The 22,781-nt window shown below is 39.8% G+C and overlaps 1 protein-coding gene across 1 annotated transcript; it reads right to left on the bottom strand.

Moving 5' to 3' along the window:
• Positions 1–143: 143 nt before the first annotated feature.
• Positions 144–22,569, bottom strand: sucla2 (succinate-CoA ligase ADP-forming subunit beta). Its single transcript, XM_062431980.1, has 11 exons — positions 22,453–22,569; positions 18,779–18,974; positions 16,775–16,874; positions 16,095–16,257; positions 13,117–13,245; positions 11,344–11,482; positions 10,246–10,407; positions 7,689–7,831; positions 7,287–7,407; positions 4,508–4,596; positions 144–2,166 (listed from the first exon to the last, which is right to left on the bottom strand). Exons 1-11 carry the CDS (start codon positions 22,567–22,569, stop codon positions 2,092–2,094), a joined length of 1,434 nt encoding a protein of 477 aa, XP_062287964.1. The 3' UTR covers positions 144–2,091.
• Positions 22,570–22,781: the final 212 nt, after the last annotated feature.

The raw sequence follows: 22,781 nt of genomic DNA, 5'->3' as shown, positions 1-22,781 counted from the left end.
GAAAAACAGGAAAATTATTCAGAAAAACTGGAAAAATGATCTCATTAATTCAGAGCTTTTTTAAATTTTTTTTCAAATGAATGTAATATGCTTCCGTAGATGTTCAAGACAACACAAACAAAAAAGAAACGACTGAAACATGATGATGTTCTCTGTATTTATTTATTTTCTTCCTTTGTCATACTCCTTGAGGGGAGCATAAATATTTTACAGATTGAGAACATCGGTTTGGTTATTTACAAGATATAATAAATGACGTACAACTCACAATGTCTGCTTGTGTTCGGAGCGCTGAAGGAGGAGGAGGAGAAGGGAGGAGAGGAAAAGTGGAAGTAGAGGAGGAGGAAGAAAAACAAAAACTACAGTCATCTTACTGTCCTGCAGACCACGTGGTTTGCCATTACATTACATACAGAAACAAAAGAGCTGAGACATAATGGCTACCACTGTGTGGCATGATGGCAGATCAGAACACAGAGGAACCACTGCAGAGGTTCCTGCTCAACCCTGAAGCAGCAACTTCTTCATTGAAGGGGATTACAGTAGAACCCAATAAATAAAGAGAAACACAAAGCTCCAGTGTCTCCAGTCATTAACAGTCCATAGCTTGTAACTTTCAACATCCAAGAAAAAAAGAAAAAGAAACACTCTGAGGGGATGAAGCTTAAGTGCTGCAGTAGTTTAGTTTAAATCTTGGACTTCTACAATGGCTGCCTCCAACGTAAACCTGCACACAAACACACAATAAAGCAGAAGACGGGGCAGTTTTAAAGCTTCCTCTGTTCAGTTGTTCTAACTCATGAGCATCATCCTGCACTTCACATCCACTTCCCCCCCACTGGCTAACATAACACAGTCTGCTTCACGTCAGCAGCACAGGGTCTACAGACCTCTCCCAATGTTGTGATGATAGAGAGAAGGTGGCATAAAGGTGCACAGTGATATGTGCATCAAAAAAGAGATGGGCCTGCTTTTTTTAATGTGAAATCACAGCGTCATTAATTTAATGTTCAGTCAGCTCTACCTTTAGTCTGAAATAGCACTAGAGCATTGAATATATTAAGCTGGCATTCAGTAAGAAGGGTTTTTATTATCAGTCACAATATAACGTAACGGCTGTATGACCAGAGCTGCACAGCTGATGAACACTTCTGCCTCGAGCAAGTCAAGAAATGATTCTGAGGGACCTTCAGGGAAGAACAGCACATCATCTGAAGATGTCTCAACACTATTAACAAAGTCAGTGCTTTGCAGTTATTTTTTGTTCTGTTATTAAGAAGAGAATTGAGGCCATTACCTCCAATGACACCACAGATCAGTGCATTCATTTCTTTTACAGTGTGTAGTTCTGTGTGTTTGCAGCACTTCAGCTTGTTTGATGAAATGTGTCAAAGTTCTGCATAGATGAACACGTCCGTTCTTTATTTTCTTACATTCCTGTTTACACACTCAAAAGGCACTCATGCAAATCTATGTGTGTGTATTTATGAAACTAGAGGGCTTGTTCATCGGCCTTCTAGCCATGCTTTTGTTAACAGCACTGATCTGCAGCAACTCTGACTCCTGACCAAAAATGATTCCTTTTAATTCAAGTGAAAAAAATTAATCATGTCTGACTCTGAAATCAAACCAAAAAGTGTTTTTATTTATTTAGACGGAGTGAGGGAAGTTCTCCCAACAAGTACCAAAGTAAACAGACTGGTTCCCTACATGTCTCCCTCTCAGAGTGTGGAGGTGAGTGAAAGAGGAGTAGAGGGGGGGGTTTGAAGGTGGAGGTTTGTGCGTATCGACTCAAGTGCAACATAAGCTTGTAGGTTTGAGGAAACGTAGAGGGAGGGTGAGGGTGGAGACAGGAAATGGAGACTGCAGTGTGACTAAAAAGGAGGCTATGCTCTCTCTGTTTGTGTTGGTCGTCTGCATACAGTCATGCCACCATGCCACAGACTAGGAAAGAGAAAAAAAACTAAGTGTCTCAGAGATGTTGGAGTAGGGGGCGGGGGAGGGGTGGCGGGCCGCTGTGAGTGTGTCCTGGGTGGGTGGCAGAGGAAGCGTTTGGGGTGAGGAGGTCACAGACGTCAGGATGGAGGTTTCTTAGATGGGCAGCTGGAAGGTGATGTCCACTTGAGCCTCCTTAGCCAGTGAGACGATTTCAGAAAGCTTTACAACCTGAGAACACACACACACACACACACAAGCAAATGAAGACAACTACATATCTGAATGTGTCTGAGAAATGTTCCTCTGAGCAGTCCTTGTACTTTGTTTCTACAGGCTATGAAACTTTATTAGACTCTTAAACATGCTCATGTGTAATCCATCACAGAAAGAATCAAACAGATGTTTAGCCATTTAGATCTGTATCAGTCACAGGTCATCATTTGTCACTTGTGATTGGTTGCCCAGCTAGAGGGCAGGACTAATCTAATATGAGCCTGTCAGAGAGAGAGAAGATTTGCTGCTGATGATAGCAGACAGCAGCTGTTTGTTGAGACTGGGATGGACAGAGTATCATAAGTTTAGTTTCTGTCTGTTTAGAAGTAGAACTAGTATAGTATTTATTGACATTTTACATGTACAACCAAATTAAAAGCAATCCTTATTGGTGCCATACGTTAAAAAAAGTATAACTATAAAAAAATAAATATTTAGTACTGAAACTAAAAGTAAGGTGAAACACATATTCCAGATGCTGCCGTTATTATTGCACAATTTCCCTTAATATTGCACAAAAAAGTCCACAAAATCTACAAAATCAGGTTTTTGGAGAATTTAGAACAGTTATGGCTTTAGCATAGAAACTGTGCTTTAACCTGTTTGTCCTTGTTTTTATTGCCCCTCTAACGTCTGCCTGAGAGCAGCAGTTCAAACAGACTGTGTCCCAGGTGGGATGGGTCCTTGAGGATGCTGTGGGCTTTTTTGTGGGCTCTAGTTTATTCACCTACATAAACTGAAACCAACATAAGCCCTGTTTAAATCCTCATTTCCAGCTACTTTGAAACCACAGGGACTGATCTCAGGAACCCTGTTGTGCATTTCAGATCTGAGGAACCAGGTGGATGTGCAGATTAGAACCATGGGAACTTAAAAATGACAGCTCCACTCAAAACACAGTATTCACATGTGAGGAAAAAACACAGATTTGTCCTGCTGTTCTTTGTATTTACTGCTGCATGAGCTGGATGTAAAGACTCAATGAAAAGGACAAATGAAACTCATCTTTCCTTCTGTTATTAATACACAAAGACATATGCCCATACATCTTCCTAAACTTTACCAATCGGTGACGGTCATCCCTGCAAACCCCACCCTCAAAGTTCCAGTACTTTTAGAAAGTTCTACCCCTGGAGCAGGGACTTTACAGGGGGGAAATAATCTTCCTGGAACTTCATTTATACTCTAGTTCCTTTGGTGGAAACAGGAGAGGAGCTAAGGTCTTCAAAAGGTTCTTTGTCTCTGGGGAAAGTTCCCACTGTTGATGAAAGTCACTGAAATGTGACTATTCAGTGGAACCCAGGGGGAGAGGACTGGAGCTCAGTATAAGGTAAACTGCACTGTCAAATTACAGTTTGGGTTGAACCCTTGTGCCTCACTTAAAAGTGTAACTTAGAGTTCCCTAGGGACAAAAAAGTCTGCGTCAAAAGACTGCCATAAAAATATTACAAATTCATATTATTTTCCACTTTTTTTTGTGCAGTTTCAGATTTAACAAAAAAATCAAATCAAATAAACTCCCTCTGGGATCCTTTGGGACAAAATGTCTCCATTGAAAACCATTAAAACTTCATTTTTGGTCCCCCTTCCAAAATATATAACTATTTCATGCATTCCTGTGTTCTGGCCTGTCGTTTTGGAGCACAGTCCTATTTGTCCCCTACAGTGTATTATTGACCTATTATATGTCATTGATTGACATTAAAAATATATATATTAAAAAGAATATCCTTGGAGAATTTGATGCCATATGCATGAACACAGTCCAGATTATCAAGAAAAAACCAAAAATGCACTTAGTGAGGTACAAGGGTTAAAGTCAATTAAGCTGTTTGTTTCCATGATATAAAGTATATGCTAGGTCAATCAATCAATCTTTATTTATATAGCGCCAAATCACAATAAAAGTGATCTCAAGGCACTTTACACATAGAGCAGGTCAGGAAAAATAACCTATTTTATAATGTTTACAGACAGATTTTTTACTGCCGCTGATGTTGTTGGGTTCTTGTTGGTGAAGCTTTCAGTATTTCTGATACCACCTACACAAATTCAAACAGTATAGGAAGTTAATCTAAAAAAAGAGGTGCAGTTCCACCCACACTGACTGATTGACAGATGCTCTCCAGGAAAAGCAAAGAGGGCTGAGAACCAAAGACAGACTTCTCCTCACCCTCAACTCATGGTGTATGTTCCAGTTCAATTAATTTAGAATGTGTTATTAAAAACAAAAAAGATACAACTTAATGAAGAGGCTGTGTGTGCGTCTGGCGTGCGTGTGTGTGTGTGCGTGTACCATTTTGGCGGCTTCATCCAGGTCATCACAGGCCAGGATTTTCAGTGGACTGGCAGCTATCAGAGCTTTGGCATCATCCACTCTTGTCCCTAAAAAAAGAAAAAAAAAGAAAATGGAATATGTTTCAATATGATGTTTGTCATGCTTTCACAGATTAATCTGACTGTGGATATTCATGGTCTCTGGTTTAGTGACAACCTGAACTGTCCACCTGGACTCATGAAACATCTAAATGTGAAATCTAACAGTACTTACAGTAGTTCAAGTTAAAGGCAGCAGTAGGTAAGCTTGAATGATGAGAACACATCCTAAATAGCAAGTCCAACCTCATAGAACCATCCTATAAACTCACAGTTTTATAATATAACAGATAAATAGTTAATGGACTGTACTTATATAGCACTTTTCTAGTCGTTATGATCACTCAAAGCACTTTTTCACTACGTCTCATTCAGCCATTCACACACATTCATACACTGATGACAGGAGCTACCACACAGGGTACCAACCTGCTCATCAGGAGGAGACTAACCATTCATACATATTCATACACTGTTGGCACAGCAATGACACATGGACATATGGACTGGAGGAGCCGGGAATCAAAGCAGTGACCTTCCAATTGGTGGACGACCTGCTCTACCTCCTGAGCCACAGCCATAGGTCTCTATGAGCACATTTCTGCCTTCAAGAGAATGAAGCGGTTTGACTGTGATGACCTTCACCTTTTTTTTAGTGCACACTCACAGGAGGAAACTGCAGTTTGAAACAGAATAGCAACCAATAGTTTGTTGTTCTGTCACTCTACTTTTTAGTCATACTAGTGACTGAGTCCAATACTTTGGTTAATGACCAAACACCTGCAAAACTAAGGTTGGCCCTCTGAATACACTAAAGTCTATAAAGAGAATATGTCATCATAACTCATTAAGTGTCAATCAAACTTCCAGCAGTTTGGGTTGTCACAGCATACAGGACATGTATGTGTAATACAGAGAACTCAAAAATGATGGTTTTCATACCAAAATGCTTCTGTGTACCTTCCACTGCATTCATCTTTAACTTCAAAGGATTTAAAGGTAGGAGAAGAAGCCACTGTCCCCCATTTAAACAACTATAACTCACTAACTGGTTACATTTTCACTCTATTTTACACTTTGGTTTTTTCTCTGTTGTTGCCATTTGATCATTTTATTTGTTTGTATTTTGTATTTTTATTTAGAACCGGACCCCTAAGCACTGTTTTATCTATAGACCAGTAGACCAAATTCTGTATATTGTAGATGTGTTGGATCTGCCCATATTTGGGCATGGCTGAACCTGTGGCATTATCTGTGTGGTTTAAAGTCTATTCCCGGAGGACAGAAACTTCAGAAGTGAAGGGAGCATCAGAACATAAAATGTACTGATCATTCATTCACTTCTCCTTGATCAAGTAAATAAACCTTTTCAATGAAAGACATCCTGGACTCCTGTCTACTCTCTCCAGTGACGTATGGGCTGCATAATTAAAAATCTCTGACACTCTGTGAGATGCACCAACTGTCAGTGTTTTGACATATTAAGTGTTACTCAATACATTTCATTATGCAGTTTGTCCCCCAAACCAAGTGATGTTTGACTGCAGACTGAGTCATCAGACAGGACGACCTGATGACTGGAACTTATGAGGCTCTTTTGCTATTTAAATTGTAGCATTAGAGCACAGATCCTCAGCAGAAGCTGTTTGAGGAGACAGTGTGCTGATTCCAAAATAGAGACCGGGAGCAGAAAACTGTCACCCTGTTTTATGTGCTTGCAAATGTTATTGTCTCGCACTGAGCTACATTCTCAATGAATAAAAATGTGAATAAAAAGCGGCAAAAAAATGTCCACCGGCTGTAGATTCAGTTCTGCAATGATCAGTCTGGACTGTCGAGTTATGTAGGAGGCCCTATACAGACATAAATGACTAATAACCTAATCATGCACACAAGCAGATATATAAACATAATAGATCACTGGAGGTCATCTTTCCCAGCATATTTCCAGGAGTCACACTCGGAAATCAGAGGATCAAACAGAACCGATAAGTTATCCCTCAGTGCTGCCAGCTGCTGCCTGTTAACTCATGTGACTCCAGACGGTGGGAGGTGTGTGTGTGTGTGTGTGTGTGTGTGTGTGTGTGTGTGTGTGTGTGTGTGTGTGTGTGTGTGTGTGTGTGTGTGTGTGTGTGTGTTTCCAGGAGTGTTAAGAGTCTGATGGCTCAAGATAACAGAAGACTATACAAAGTAAGGTCAGGTGAGTGCGAGGGATAGGGGGAAAAAAACAACACGGCATGGTATCGTAATATTTTGCACGTTGATATTGTATCAATACACAAACTCCAACTATCGACCACCTATTATATAAATTCATATTTCAAATACCAATTAAACTTTTTGGTACTAAAATAATAAAATCAGGTTCTCTCAATCTCTGACAAGTCTGAATTGATTCATTCATTTAAATAGTTACTTACTGTGTGTGAGTTTGTGGTGATGGTTGAAAGTTATCATTTGAATGTTAAAAACATGTTCAAAGCTGGAGTTAATCTACTGGACAAACATCTGACACAATAAAGATGGTCCTTAGTCAGCTAACACAGCAATCTGATCATTTATTAAAGATATTTAATCCAGGGAATCTAATTCTTTTCAATCATTTTTAATCAATTTAAACCAAAATGGAGACTTCTATTTTTTTCAGGTTTTTAGGTAATACTTTCATTATCGGCATGGAGTGTATGTGTTTGTTTTACCTTGTAACCGCACTACAATGGGGATTTTGAGGTCCAGGTCTAGCACTGCCATGATGATACCCTGGGCAATGACATCACACCTCATGATGCCTCCGAAGATGTTGACCAGGATGGCCTGAACCTGAGCAACACCACCACAACACACACAATTAAAAACAAACATTTACACATAGACAGACATAGACAGGCATCTGTTGTTCTGCAGGTTCTGTGCTTCAGCACATTCCTCTGGAAATAAAGTCATGGATACTACATCAAAGTGCCAAATCTAAGCTTTAATTTGAGAAGGTTTACATTCATATAGAGAGAACTGGTGGGAGATATAGTTCTCTAAATACTTAGTGTCCCAAGTGTTATGGTAACACAAGCACCATGAGAGAAAGCAGTGTGCTCTGTTCTTACCTTCCTGTCAGAGGTGATGAGTTTGAAGGCCTCAGTCACCTGATGGGCTGTGGCTCCTCCTCCTACATCCAGGAAGTTGGCTGGCGTGCCACCGTGCAGCTTGATAATGTCCATGGTGGCCATAGCCAAACCTGCTCCATTTACTAAACAGTACAAAGTTACATACTTCATTAGAAAAACTGATTTTTTTTCACTGTTTTAAAAGGTGTATTGTGTCTGAACACCGCTGAAACACGGGTGTCCTACTAATGCTTCCTGTTTCAATTAATTCACTATATCACAATCACCATGGGTCAGAAGTTTACATACACTACATTGACAGTGCCTTTATACAGTTTGGAAAATTCCAGAAATGTGGCTTTAGAATCTTTCGATAGGTTAACTGACATCATGTGAATCAATGGGAGTTGTAGCTGTGGATGTAGGTCTATATTCAAACTCACTACCTCTTTGCTTATCATTATGGGGAGAAAATTAAAAATTTAAAAATCAGCCTCAAGAAAATAAATTGTGGACCTGGTTCAAGTCTGGTTCATCTTTGGGAGCAATTTCCAAACGCCTTAAAGTACGACATTCGTCTGTACAAATAATGGTACATAGGTAGAATAACCAGGAACCGCTCAGGAAAGAGATGTGTCTTGTTTACTTGAGATTAATGTACTTTGGTGCAAATAGTGCAAATGAATCCCAGAACTAGAGTAAAGGAGCTTGTAAAGATGCTGGAGCAAACATATACAAAAGTATGTAGACACATTAAAACCAGTCCTGTATCAGCATAACCTGAAAGGCCACTCAGCAAAGAAGAAGCCACTACTCCAAAACCACCATAAAAAAAGGCAGACTACAGTTTGCACACGAGGACAAATTTTTGGAGACATGTCCTCTGGTTTAATGACAGTTTGGTCATAACGACCATCATGATGTTTGTTGTGGGGGTGCTTTGCTGCTGCAGGGACTGGTGCACTTTACACATCAGATGGCATCATGAGGAATTACGTGAATTTATTGAAGAAACACCTCAAGACTTCAGCCAGGAAGTTAAAGCTTGGTTACACATGGGACAACTGACCCAAAGTACTGGAGTGGCCATCATAAAGCACTGACCTTAAATCTAATAGAACATTTGAGGCCAGTTCTGTCAGGAGAAATGAGACAAAACTGCAGCAACGCATTATGTGAAGCTGCTATGAAATGCTATGTAAACTTCTGACTAGGGGTATCACGATTCTCCAAATCCTCGATTCCATTTTAAGGTCACGATTCGATTTGATTCTTTTTTTTTGGGTCCTTATAGCACATATGCCATCTTTAGACTAGTCATGAGTGATACAATCTCCATCAGTTGTTTGCAATGTACCACACTAAGGCCCTACTGTCAAAATTAAATAATTTATGAGCAATATAATGTAACAATAACTTGTTTCAGCAGTCAATCATGTAGTGACCCTTTTAGTAACTGCAGTGTGCACTCTTCATTTTAGATGATATTCAAGTTCACAATAAAACTAAAACTAAATTAAAACAGCCTAATGTCCATAGCCATCACTGAACAATTAAGTGTGTTAACAGTGTCCTAACTGTATCCTAACAGTAGCATCTCTGGTGCTACAAATACTCCTACAGCGCTAGTTACTGCTTTAGTGCAGACATCCCAACTCTCCCGGAAGTTCCCGGGAGTGTCCAGCATATTGATAGCGGCTCCCTGACGCCCGCCCCCGGACCGACAACCAGTTTGAGTTTGGTTGATCTCTCCTCTATCAGCTGTTGCCATGGTATGTTTTTACCGGCTGCAGGTTAGAGGAGGTAATGTTGACTTGCTGCATTTCAACACGGGTGTTTTTTTCCCCTCTTGACTCGCCTGCGGGACCTGACTTTGGGGGCGCGGCTACATCCTCGATTCCTCTGTTGATTTCGAAGGTCGAGATCGTGACATCATTTCGATCGATATTCGATTTACAATCGAGATCGTGACACCCCTACTTCTGACCCACCGGGATTGTGATGAAAGAAATAAAAGCTAAAATAAATCATTCTTTCTACTATTATTCTGACATTTCACATTCTTAAAATAAAGTAGGGATCCTGACTGACCTACGACAGGGAATGATTACTAGGAGGATAATATTTCAGGAATTGTGAAAAAGTGAGTTTAAATGTACGGCTACAGTGTACATAAACTTCAACCGTATATGATATTACTGTGTCTTGCTTGATGTCGTTCATTTGGCTTTGAAGCTGTTGTTGTATGTTGCTGTTAAGATGTTGGCCTGTAACAAGATGTTCCACAAGAAAACAAGAGTCTAACATCTAAGTTGTGGGCAGATTGCTGTAACCTGGTTTATATTAATTAGATAATGTAATAGGTTATTGTTTGAATTGTCAGATTTGTCCAACAGATTTACATTGATCTCACATATGTTATTTAATGAACATGGTTGTTTTTGCTATTTGACCTACCAATCTGCTACAGATTCACCTACTTATAAAAGGAAAGAAGTGTGAAGGAGTTCAGACTCTTGTAGAATAAACAATCTTGTGGCATTCAGTGTGTACTGACCCAGGCAGCCGATGGTTCCATCCAGGCCGATGTAGTTGAGGTCAGCCTTGGCAGCCTGCCGGTCCCGGGGGTCCTCCTGGGTCCAGTCCTGCATATCAAACACCTTCTTCTGGCGGTACTCTGCGTTGGAGTCAAAGTTGATCTTGGCGTCCATGCACATCACTGTGGATGAGTTGTGTGTTGAAACCAGTAGTCCATCAAATGAGAAATCATCATTTTTATAATCAATTATAAATCAATGATTAACAACTGTTGGGGTAACTTACTTCAAAGAAAACTGTTTCCAGCATCTTTAATGTAAAGATTTGATGCTTTTCTCTGTTTAATGTCTTTATAATCTGAATATCTTTGGGTTTTGGGACATGTGAGGACATCACCTTGGGCTATGGTGAGTTGAGCATTCTCCACTATTTTCTGACATTTTACAGACTAAACAAATAAACAACATGAATTTCAGGCTCTCCTGAAACATAACAGCAATTAACAATAATATTAAATAGTATTTAAATGCCAGGGAAAGCACCCAACTTCAGTCCTTCCTTAGCACATCTTTATTTATCATTTAGCAGAAAAGGTCAGTGGTCTTCAATTCATCAAGAGTGTCTGAAGAGCTCATCAATGTGCATGATAGAGAGCTTACTCTGACTGAAGACTTAAAAGAGCTGGGTACTGCAGTTTTTTGGCAAACATTCCTCAAACAAATGTAAAAAGTGCATTTCTTGGGGACTACTTCAGTGGTGGATGAATACACATTCCGTGCTCTAGTGGGCATCTCTGGAAACATGACGGTGCGTGGGATAAACTAAAGTGTCTGTGTTCATGGTAATTAAGAAACACATCACCCAGTCTGACAACGTGGCTCATTTATGTGTTTTAATTTTGAGTTGTATGTGAGGCTCTCAATACACAAACAATACCTGTTTTCCAGTTTCTAAAAAGGTGCTGAAAAAAGATTCAGTATGACCTGTGTGTGTGTGTGTGTGTGTGTGTGTGTGTGTGTGTGTGTGTGTGTGTGTGTGTGTGTGTGTGTGTGTGTGTGTGTGTGTGTGTGTGTGTGTGTGTGTGTGTGTGTGTGTGTGCGTGTGTGTGTTCATGTACCCATGCCTGATGAGTCCTCCACCATGGGGTTGATCTCGAGCATGGAGGCATCGTACTTCATGAACACATTGTACAGTTTGACCATATTCTCTGCTGCCTCGTTGATCAGTGCAGCTGGGAAGCCCATCTTCTGAGCCACCTACAGCAACACAAAACATTTCATCACATCATTTCCACACCTGCACAGTGGAGACTTCAAACTGCCAGTGCACAGTTCTTTAACTGTAGACATTTACTGTGGTTAAAATAAGCAGAAAAACATTATATTTCAAGCATCTATGATCAATATTTCTATAACAGGTATCACTTGTAGTGATGATCACCCAACTCTGCACTTCATCTTTCTCAGCCCTACCGAGTGTCTGAGCGTCTTTGAGCTTATTATTATTATTAAGCTAAAAGAGTGAAGATTGTGTCCACCTGATGATCATGACTTATCATCATCAGGTGGACACAAATGAACAGCAATATTGCTGTTTGCCATTATGTCAGCTGTATCAACTTAAAAGGTCATGATATGGCAATAGGTTCACAGCAAGTGGACTAAAAATCAGTTATTGCAGGTATATTAGAAACACTGCTAGGTCTTATGTGGAATGCATCGGCAGCACCAACATGTAACGATAAAGAGATCAGAAGAGAGAAAAATCAGTCATAGCCAACCTGCTGATGTGTCCATTCATTCATTCATGTATTTATTCACATTCTTTACCACTTATCCTAGAGGGTCTAACATTTATTATCATCAATAAAAGCTGAACCACAGAAAAAGAGGTTTCTATATGTATCATGATTCTCCTGCAGTGGACACGTCTTCATGATTGCCAGGCAGCTTTACAATTGAAGTTTTAATGGTCAAAAATAAAGAGGTGAAAGAACATCGATACACTGTCATCTACTCTGAGAGCCCTGTTATCAGCCCCTCTGCTCTCTGTCAGATATATTGAGTCTTTGCTCTCACTATGACAACCAACATTTCCAATATCCAGAGCCCAGAGCCAGACACACAGATCTGACACATTACACTGAAACTCAGGAAAAGCACAAAAGAGACAAACATGGAGAGATTTGGAAACAGTACTTATACAACCAAATTCAGAAAAGAAGTTAACTCCATACATATTAATATTACATATTGCAGTCCTTTTTATACTGCTTTTTCACATAAGTAGTAGTACTGGCCAACACGTGGAAACACACTGATCTGTAAAATCAGTTCCCCTTTTAGGAGAGAACATCTGACAACAAACAAACAAACTACCAAAACAACCAAAGATTCCTTGTCCCTGGACATTTGATTTATTTGATGTATGTCACATCCTCCTCCTCCTATATTTTTGACTGTAATGGAGATGTGAGTGCTGTTAATAACAATCATCAGACAGTATGATTATTTTCAAATCAACTGTCAATTTTAAACTGCAGGTCTGGAGGATGATTAGTCTAGAACTTTGTTGGTGTCTGAAATAAACAGCAAAGTGAGAGGACGTGATATTCTCAGGGACCCAAAGAAAATCATAAATACTAAATTATTTAAATATCTTTCTCTTCCTCAGGACCTAAAACACATGAGGGAGGAATGAAGTCTACTGGACATGTATCTTGTTAAGAGAATAGTTTCCTCTGTGATTTCTACACAGCTCACTCACTGCAGAATGAAAAAGCCTCTCTTCTCTTCCTCCTCTTCTTTTTCAATTTCAGCTGCAGTCCAAAACACACAGCTGGAACATCTCCAGTCTGTCTGTGGCTCATTTCATCTACTAGTGATTGTACCTTGATAGCCTGCTCTATCTTGATGCCCTCCACAATGTCGATTGGCTCCTTCACAATGGCGTCTGGATTTTCCGCTGCAACATCTTCAATGTTCACGCCCCCCTGCGAGCTGCCAATCAGCACGGGGCCCTGTGGAACACAAGAGGGAGAGATAAGGAGTTACATACTGCACTATACTGTAAGTCTTCATAGAAAAGCTGCTATTCAAATCTCAAATAATAGCAATAATAGCATATCACTTCCTGATACTTTTTCCACATTAAAACTCATGGTAGATTAAGATATTATTCATTCTGGGAAATAGGCAAAATAGAATACCTGACATGACTTTAACTGTAGTGATTTACTTTTAATTTGTGCTGTGGAAATTATATTGGATTAATCAAGACAGCACCTCAACACCGAGGAACTTTTAACTTTGCATTAACTGGGGAAAAGAGAGAATTAATATAAGCCTATCCTAAATGAAGGCCTGCTCCACTCTGTCCCAGCCACTGCTTGACAATTTAAAGGACCAGTGTGTAAGATTTGGTGGCATCTAGCTGTGAGGTTGCAGATTACAGCCAACTGACTCCCCCTCCCTCACCCCCTCCCTCACCCCCTCCCCTCCCTTTCCAAGCATGTAGGACAATGTACAGCGGCTGTGATTTTTTGAGAGCATTTGCTAGTCAGCATTACATCAAAAAGCATGGCATGAGAGGCAATAAGCCAAAGGGTGACGGCCATAATGAAGCTGCCAAGGACTGAACATTAAGTGCACTGAATTTATAACAATGATTGATGATGGATTGCTTGTTAAGTAGTCATTTAAGTTCAATTTTCCTACAAACATGGGCTGAGTTAAACAGTGTCTCCTGATGTTGTTTTATTTTTAAAATATCATTTATGTTGCTGCATTACACCTACAAACAAGGCTTATTTGAAATGGTGCATTTCTTTTGTGTGAGCATTGTTAAGGTAAGGTATGTTTATTGATCCCCCTAGGGAGAAATTCAAAATTGACACAACAGTAGCCTCATAATGGTGAAAGTGATAACAAATACATACTAATAAAATAAAACACTATATACAATAAACAATCTCTATATAAAATATTCTGTAATTATATAAATCTACAATAAACATAAATCCCTGATACTATATACAAGTGTGCAATGTTCCTGGGATTAAACAGTAATGACAGTCTCAATCTGGGAGTGGGAGTGGGAGCTAGTGGGAGCTACTGGGAGCTACTGGGAGCTACTGGGAGCTGTGGTGTTGTACAGTCTGAGGGCTGATGAAATGAAAGCCCCCCAGCCCCCCAGCCTCAGAGGCAGTTCAGCCAACCCCCCCCCCAGAGTTTCAGAGCTGAGAATGCTTCTTATTTTTACACTAATTTGAAACCTTATTTTATAGACTTAGCTTTAAAAAAAATAAAAAAGCATTCAAATTTGGCTGGGTGGTTAATTACTCATTTTTCTGGGGTGTGACAAACTCAGAACACATATGTGTTACTGCTTTACACAGACTACACACACATTACAAAGCCTTTTTTTTTGTTTAACTCCAGTTGCCACATGCTCTTTAATAGTAAGATATAACATCTGAGCTGTTTTACTTCATCAAGCTTTGTTAAAGATAAAATAACATTGATTTCATTCATGCAATGTACCACAACAAGCTTCCAACAGAAAGTAGTATAGTCACTATACAATGTAAGCCAACCACTTCACGTCAGAGTCAATGCTTCTGGCTTCACAGTAAAGGGCTATGACTACCTTCACATTAAACATACATTAGAACTGCAACTAATGACTATATTCATTTTCCATTCATCTGCTGATTATTATCTCCATTTATAGATTAGTTGCTTTCTCATCCTAATTCCTCAGAGCTGAAACCCAACATTATTTTGTTTACAAGAAATATAAAACTGAGACACAATACAGAAGCTGGAACAAACTTTTCTTGATAAATGACACAAGCCATTAAATAGTTTGATTCAGTTTCTGGTGATCAACTACTGCCTGGATTGTTTCACACTAAAATGCTTTTATTGCATCACTGTAGCAAATTAATAGAGCCGAAGAGAAAAACTATTTACTATTAATCAGTCTGACTGATAGTCCTCTTCATACAGTCATCTGATCATATACTGATCCAACATATCAGATCAGTGCATCACTAACACAAACCAAACATCACCAACTCCAAGAGCAACATTTTAGTTAGATAGTTCACCAAGAAGCAAGCTAGAGAGAAGCAATGTTTCTGTCTACCACCTGACCTGTGCAATGATAATCATTATTCAATTAAAGCAGCACAATGTCAGAATTATGGATACAAAAATGTAAAAGTTGTTCTGATTCATAAAATAAGGTCACCACATGATAAAAAGGTTTAATTCCATCTGGCAAAAGTTTCATTTGTCTTTTCTCTGCTGCAGGAGTGGAGATGAACAGCAAGTCACCAATGTCTGATGATGATAATAATAATAATGATGTCATTATCTTATTATATTGTACATATCTCTGTACTGTACATATCTGTTAACTTCACGTTTACCTTCCAACCTTTTATTCTCTAACAACTATGTGAATGTCACATGCAGATTGTTGAATATAAAGGTCTCTATCACATCTACTGTATTTACACTATGCCTGTTCTGTATCCAGCTGATCTGATCAGGCCTTAAGTGAGAGAGGGAGGCAGTCAGGTTGTAATATCTTGCTCCAAGACACTTCAGCAGGACTCTCTGGATGTTGAAAGGATCAAACCTCTGACCTGGACAGTGTGTCTCTTAAAGAACTAGTTCATCTGTGTTCAACATGCATCTATACAATAGTCTGACATTTCATCATTAGTACTGTGCTGCCATCTGCTGCTCTCATTCAGCACAACCAGCAGAAAAATGAACAGGATATATTCATGCTCAAATCCACTGCTTCAAAACTCCTCACACATCATTTTACATATACGTGTGTGTGATTGTTCCTCACCTGAAAGGACCTCTCCATAGTAATGGCGAAGTAGTACTCTCTGCGTGGGTACCTGCGCTCGCAGATAAACACCTGGTTGCAGATACGACCCGCCTCTCCGGTCTGCTTGGTGTACAGCTTTCGACCAATCATCTGGGATGAAATGTCTCGGGCCTCTTCTGGCCTGGAAGAGCGAGAGAAAGGATCCGAATGTAAACTGAAGAGAAGATTGTTAGAGGGAGACACCATGCATACTGCTTTCTTGTTATATCTAATAAGTGAAATCTGAGAAAATCACCCAAACTGACTCAGAGAGCTGCTGGTTAATAGATGAACAAAAACAGCAGTTAACTAGAGGACTGCTGATTCTAACATTCATAAAGAGAAGACTAGATATAGCCTCTGTTGTTCTTTTGTACTTAAAATAGAGCCTGGTTGAAATTATTCTTCATTCTTTCATGTTCTAGCACCCTTTCTGCAGCTCATTCCTGCCACACTGCTGACATCTGACAAGTAGGTGCTATTTTACCATTTCAGACAGTCAGCTGTGCCAATTAAAACTACTGCAGCCATTCAAAAGTTGAGCATCAACTTTACTTCTGCAAGTACTTATGTTGAAAAAGAATGTGAGAGGCTGCAGGTGACAAGCTAACAGCTCCTCTCACTGTGTTCTGTTTGATGGCAGAGGCTGGAACACTTACGAGTAGACGATCCTCACTCCTCCCTTCAGTCCGCCCTCAAACGTCCCCTTCCCTCTGCCACCAGCCAGCACCTGAGCCTTTACCACCAGGTCCTTGGTACCTGTGTGACACACACACACACACACACACACACACACACACACACACACACACACACACACACACACACACACACACACACACACACACACACACACACACACACACACACACACACACACACACACACACACACACACACACACACACACACACACACACACACACACACACACACACACAGAAAGTGACTAAGATGACTGATGTTCTGCACCTCAAATACTAAAGCTTCTTATTAAAATGTGTGGCTGCTTTATTCTGTTTGAAATCATTATAAAGTGAATCTTTCTGTGTTTTGGACTGTTGGTCAGAGTCATTTGAAACTCTGGCAAACAGTGCTGGACAGTTTGTGTGGATCAGCTCAGTAATGTTATCTCTGTGTTGTTATTTAGAGGTTAGGGGAAATGATAAAAACAAGTTCCGTTTCTCTCTTAACTTCAGGGGCTTCATCTATTCAGCTACTTTAATCTGGATGGTGATAGTTAGAAAGGTAGAAATGATACTGAAGTGTGAAATACACTGATTAGATGTTAGATGGTGCACGTTGCAGCTCAGTCTATACAGATACAGTGTGAATAGAAGGCCAGGTTAAACAGTTGAGTGTGACTCAAGGCAGTTTAAAGGCAACTCAAGTCAAGGTCAGAGAGTGATGTCACCTATCAGCATTTATGATGGACAGCCTGACACCCACTGCAAGGCCTGATGATATGTCATTAATGCTGGGTTTCCATAGAGATGCTCAACCACCTTTGGGCACATTTTACTGTATTGTTACTTTGTTTCAACCTTCTTACTATCCTGGAATTATATAAGTTGAGTGTCAACTGAAACCACTGAAGCAGCAGGCTATGTTTAGACTGAGTGTGAGTGTTTGTCCCCATACTGAGCAGCCTTGGTTCAGCTATTTAAAACCTTCACACACAAAGGTCATGAGATGTGAGTGAAGGCTCAGCGTGGTATTCAGGTCCCTCCTGGTGTCAGCAGGAAAGTAATAGACTCAGGGTTTGTTGATAAGGGGCTGGTGCTGACTGTTGAAACTCAATAGTTTAGTTGTACCTATTGAAGCCCACACACACACTAGTAATGAAAATAAGGACAGTGGATGAAGTCCATGACATTTAATGACACAAACACATAAAGATCATAAAAGCAGTGACTATCTAAAAAGACATGGTCATTTTATATGATAGTGCTGACTTGTGTTGAAACATGCAATTGATAATTCTACATGTAAATTACAGTTTAAATACCGTACAAGTTCTATTTGTGCTTAGTAATAAAAAACATTGATAATGTTTGCAGCCTTGATCTTGAGTCAAACATCTTCTCAGTCACTTCTCTTTTGGCTGCTCACACCATTGTTCAGCTTTATGTCACTTCATTAAGTTTTAAAATGTTTTTCAGTTGAAAATAGTTCCACAATCACCTATTGAAGAAGACTGTCATGTGACATTTATGTCAGAGGAGAGGATCTGTGCACCTGACTTCCTGTTCATGTCTTTTTAAAATAAAGCACTTTTGTGTAAAAACTAACATCTTATAAATGATATGATATATCCATGTCTGATGGTAACCAGGCGACATACGAATTAAAAGCCCTGTAGTGTTTCATACACAACCCTGCCATGTAGTAGTTTTTGACCCTGTCTTGTTTCCACATGAATGCATCAGTATGAACATTAATGCTGCTGCTGTGAGCCAGCCTGAAACATTAAGATTAAGATTTAGATCAAGTTTATTGTTTACAGATTAAGGAGAGTCTGTGTCTTCAGGTTGAGCCAAGGAGACACACACTCACCCTACATGTGTGAAACAGTTCTTTTGTTCCTCTGCAGAAGTAAATATGTTTGATACTAATATGAAGTTTTTATTAGAGGCAGTGTTCTCATGCTCAGTGAGGCTTACCTATCTGCTTGGCCACAGCGTAGGCCTCATCTGAGGAGCTGGCCACCATGCCAGCTGGCACAGCAATACCGGCGTCTTTCAGCAGACCAATGCTCATGTACTCATGTAGAGAGAGGTTCCTCTGCTGCTGCTGCTGGTGGGGGGGCAGCAGCTGGGACACATGGCCTCCAAAAAGACCAGAAGACCCACCGAGAACCTGGAGGAACAGAACGGAGAGAGGAGTGGTAACTGTAAATGAGGTGGTTGCATTAAATCCTCTAGAAAATAAACTGAATATGTTTGCTTTGTGGACTGTTGGTCATATTGGTCAACATATAGCATAGAAAACAACACACTAAAATGTATATGACAATACATCGTTAATCACACATTAAAAGCCATTCTGAAAAGGTGAGTTTGGTGATTTGATAATGGACAGGAGGGTGCAGTCTCTGATGTGTTTGTGTAGAGTTCCCGAAGGAGGGGGCAGCTATGGAGAAGCTATGTGGTCCAGTACGTAGTCCTGAGTGGTGGAGACAGGAGGTCGGCACCAGAGGAGCGGAGGTTGCAGAAGGGAGGGAGAGGGGTTGTGACGCAGGTGGGTAAGGTAGGAGAGGGCCTAATTATGGAGGGCTGTGTGAGTAAGGAGAGATGCTTTGAATTGGACCTGTTGTGGGATAGAGAGCCAGTGGAGGTCCTGGTGGACCGGGGTGATGTGGTCACAGGAGCAGTAATGAGTCAGAACTAAGCAGGTGAGAGTTCTGGATATACTGGAGTTTATATAAGACTGTAGATGAGGTGCCATAAAGACTTCTGGATGTTATGATGTTTTTTAGGTAAAAGGCAGTTCTGGTGACTTGTTAGTGGCTGCTGTCAGTGAGCAACTGTGAGCATTGTTAGAAAGCTAACATTAGCATTTAGCACAAAGCATTGCTGTTCTGAAAAGCAGAGCCTCACAGAGCTGCTAGCACGGCTCCACACTCTAACTGACTATAAGAGAGTCAGTATAAATGAGAGAATATGTTGTTACATGTATATTTGAAATATGTGTTTAATATGAGTGTGTATTCAGACCTGCAGCACAGACACAGAGATGATGGTCTGTAACACTGCTGCTTAATAAATGAGAGCAACAGGTAGAGGTAGAGACAAACTAAACCATCCTGAGTTACCTTACAACAGAATGGAATGTATTTGTCTGTGTGTCTGTGTGTCTGTGTGTGTGTGTGTGTATTATGTGTTTTAGTTAGTTTAGTATTTAATTAGTTTCATTTTATTCCTTTACAAGCACCTCCTTTCTTTTTTTGATTTCAATTTTGTTGTACATGTACAATGACAATAAAGACTATTGTGATTCTGAAGTGTTTGTGTGTGCAGCATAACAGAAGTGGACACTTGATTAAGGTTGTGAGACCAAGACAATGTGGTCAGACAAGAAGAGGAAATTCCAGTAAGAAGTATTTCTAAACTGAGTCAGCTGGATATCACAGAGATTACTTCAGCACAGGAAAATATCATAATTGTGGAAAAGCACAGAAGACGGTGATGCTGGTGTGTGTCACTGTGAGGACGTTTACACAACAAACTGCTGATCTGATCTGAACCACTGTCTAATAATACAGAGCAGGTTCTCTAAGAAATCTGCAAAGTATGGACATATGTCTGTCTACATCAGCTGTTACATGTCACAATACAGGTGTACAGTATTAATAACATACAGCTATAAGCATCTGAGGGAAATGTCATCACTAACACAACACAGCATTTCCTGCAGCTCTTCATGTATGTTCAGCCAATAAGATATCGATACATTAGCTGATGTCATATATATATAAAATAAATAGATAAACACACATTTTGTAGCAGTGACCCCTCAAATGTAGTTATCAAACACTTGTGACAAACATATGTAATGATGGTTTGATATTTTACAGTTTAAGGATAAACTTCAGCTCACTGAAACCGTAAACTTCACTGTGTGTTTAATTATTATAATTAGCTATGATTAAAAACATTCATATATTAAACTTGAATTAAGAAAAATTCAAGTATACATAATATGCTGCTCATATAACTTTAAAAAATAAAAAATATCGGCACATATTGGACAACATATTTGCCGATACCGATATATTTGTGATAGGTCAATATCGCCCAATAATATCAGTTGATCGATATATTGGTCAGCCTCTAATACAGATCAATGTGGCTTTAACTCATTTCAAACCTTAGCAGCAGTGTAATTATCAGTGTAAAAGAACTGAACACACCTGTCTAGACGTGCAGTTTAATCAGTCCAAACTTCACACCATTGCAACACAATGAAATCAAATAACATTTCTGCTTCCAGACCTTTAAAATCCTCAGATGTGTGTTCTCATTTAAGTGTCTGTCATAAAATTATCCTACATTCATTTATGCTTAACTAATCCTATGATGAGTAAATACAGCAGCAATCTAATACAATATATTATATATAGAGCATGACAATACAACTCAGTCACTAGAGATTGTGCCAGACCTTTTCATTTAATATTATTGGTCACATTAAACCATTGTGGGCAATGCTGAAAATCCCCAGTAAGCAGTTTATTTTCTTTTCTTCTTCTTTTTTGCATCATGTGATGAAGGAGTTTGATTTGTCAGATTTAATCAAAAACAAATCAGCATCTATAAACCTTTCATCAATAGATTTTACAACAGACTTTAGGATTAAATAGATTTTGTGATATATCAATAGAACAATAAAACAGATTCTGACATAAGATACCTTGTAAAGAGAGTTATTAGTAATGCTGATGTGATGATCAAACAGGCTGGGATATTCAGTATTCAGCTCGACTAATGTCTGAATAATTTCAAAAACACTCACACAGATATATCACTTCATAACTGTAAAGCAGTCTCATGTAGCACAAACATGACCATAAAGGCTATGACACAGTGTTAAAATAACCAAAATAGCAGGTATCTAGATTTATTAATGTATCATACTCCACTTGAAGCCCCAAATCCAAAATTACAGACTTCCCTTTGAGGTATGTAACTGGGGATTTATAGGAAACCTGGGTGACAATATTTGAGATGTACATGAGTATAATAGCTACAGATTAGTGGTTTTGGTTAATATATTTACCGTGCACCAGAGCTACCCAACAGTTTATGTTTATTGATATCTCGCCTGGTTTTGGTGCTGTGGTCCTACTGTGTATTGTCATACTTCTCTGCAGTGAAAGCTTGTTAGTGCTCTGTGAGGTTCAGAGGATTCCTACACATAATTTACAGTGACCATACAGCCGGACAGTAGCGATGGCGCAGAGCTCAGCAGCAGCAGCAGCTGGAGGTCACTGAGCTGCAGCTCATCTCTGAGCTTCAAACACACCGCGCACAGTAACATACACACACACACACACTGGACAGAAGAAATTGAGGTCAAAGGAGGTTAGGTGTAATTAAGCTGGTGTTTTTTCTGGGTCACTTTAGCGCACTAGCGGTGACAGCCGGCCACGACAACGCTAGCTCTGCACCAGTTAGCACATTAGCCAAAAACAACGAAACTCAATGAGGATGGTGCTAATGTCAAATTTAACCCTGTCACTTTTGGGGGACACTAATCGTGTGGGAAGACGCAACGCTGTCACACACACCTGCTCCGAAAGCTGGAGACTTTGACTTCAAAACTGATACACACTCACCTTGGAAGCGGAGCTGATAGTGTTTCTGGCCCCTGAATTTCTCAGGCTAGCCGTCAAACGGCCGCAGATCAGGGACGTCGCCATGTCTCCCTCTAAAGCAGAGTAATGAACGCGCATGCGTCGTGAACTGCAATGTCGGCTTCCACAGTGACGCCTTCAGGTTCCGTCGGACATAATGCAGTCATTTCAAATAGTCCAGTACATTGTTGGGAAAGTTAAAGATGCTGAGATGTGAGGAGCAACTTGAACGGAAAACACTAAATTGGATGTAAAATGTTGTAAACTTCACACACAACGATTTTTGGCGAATGAATATCACTTTATTGCTT

Source organism: Scomber scombrus, chromosome 13, assembly GCF_963691925.1.
Source record: "Scomber scombrus chromosome 13, fScoSco1.1, whole genome shotgun sequence".
Taxonomy (NCBI): Eukaryota; Metazoa; Chordata; class Actinopteri; order Scombriformes; family Scombridae; genus Scomber; species Scomber scombrus.
This window is presented reverse-complemented; position numbering and strand designations above follow the sequence as displayed.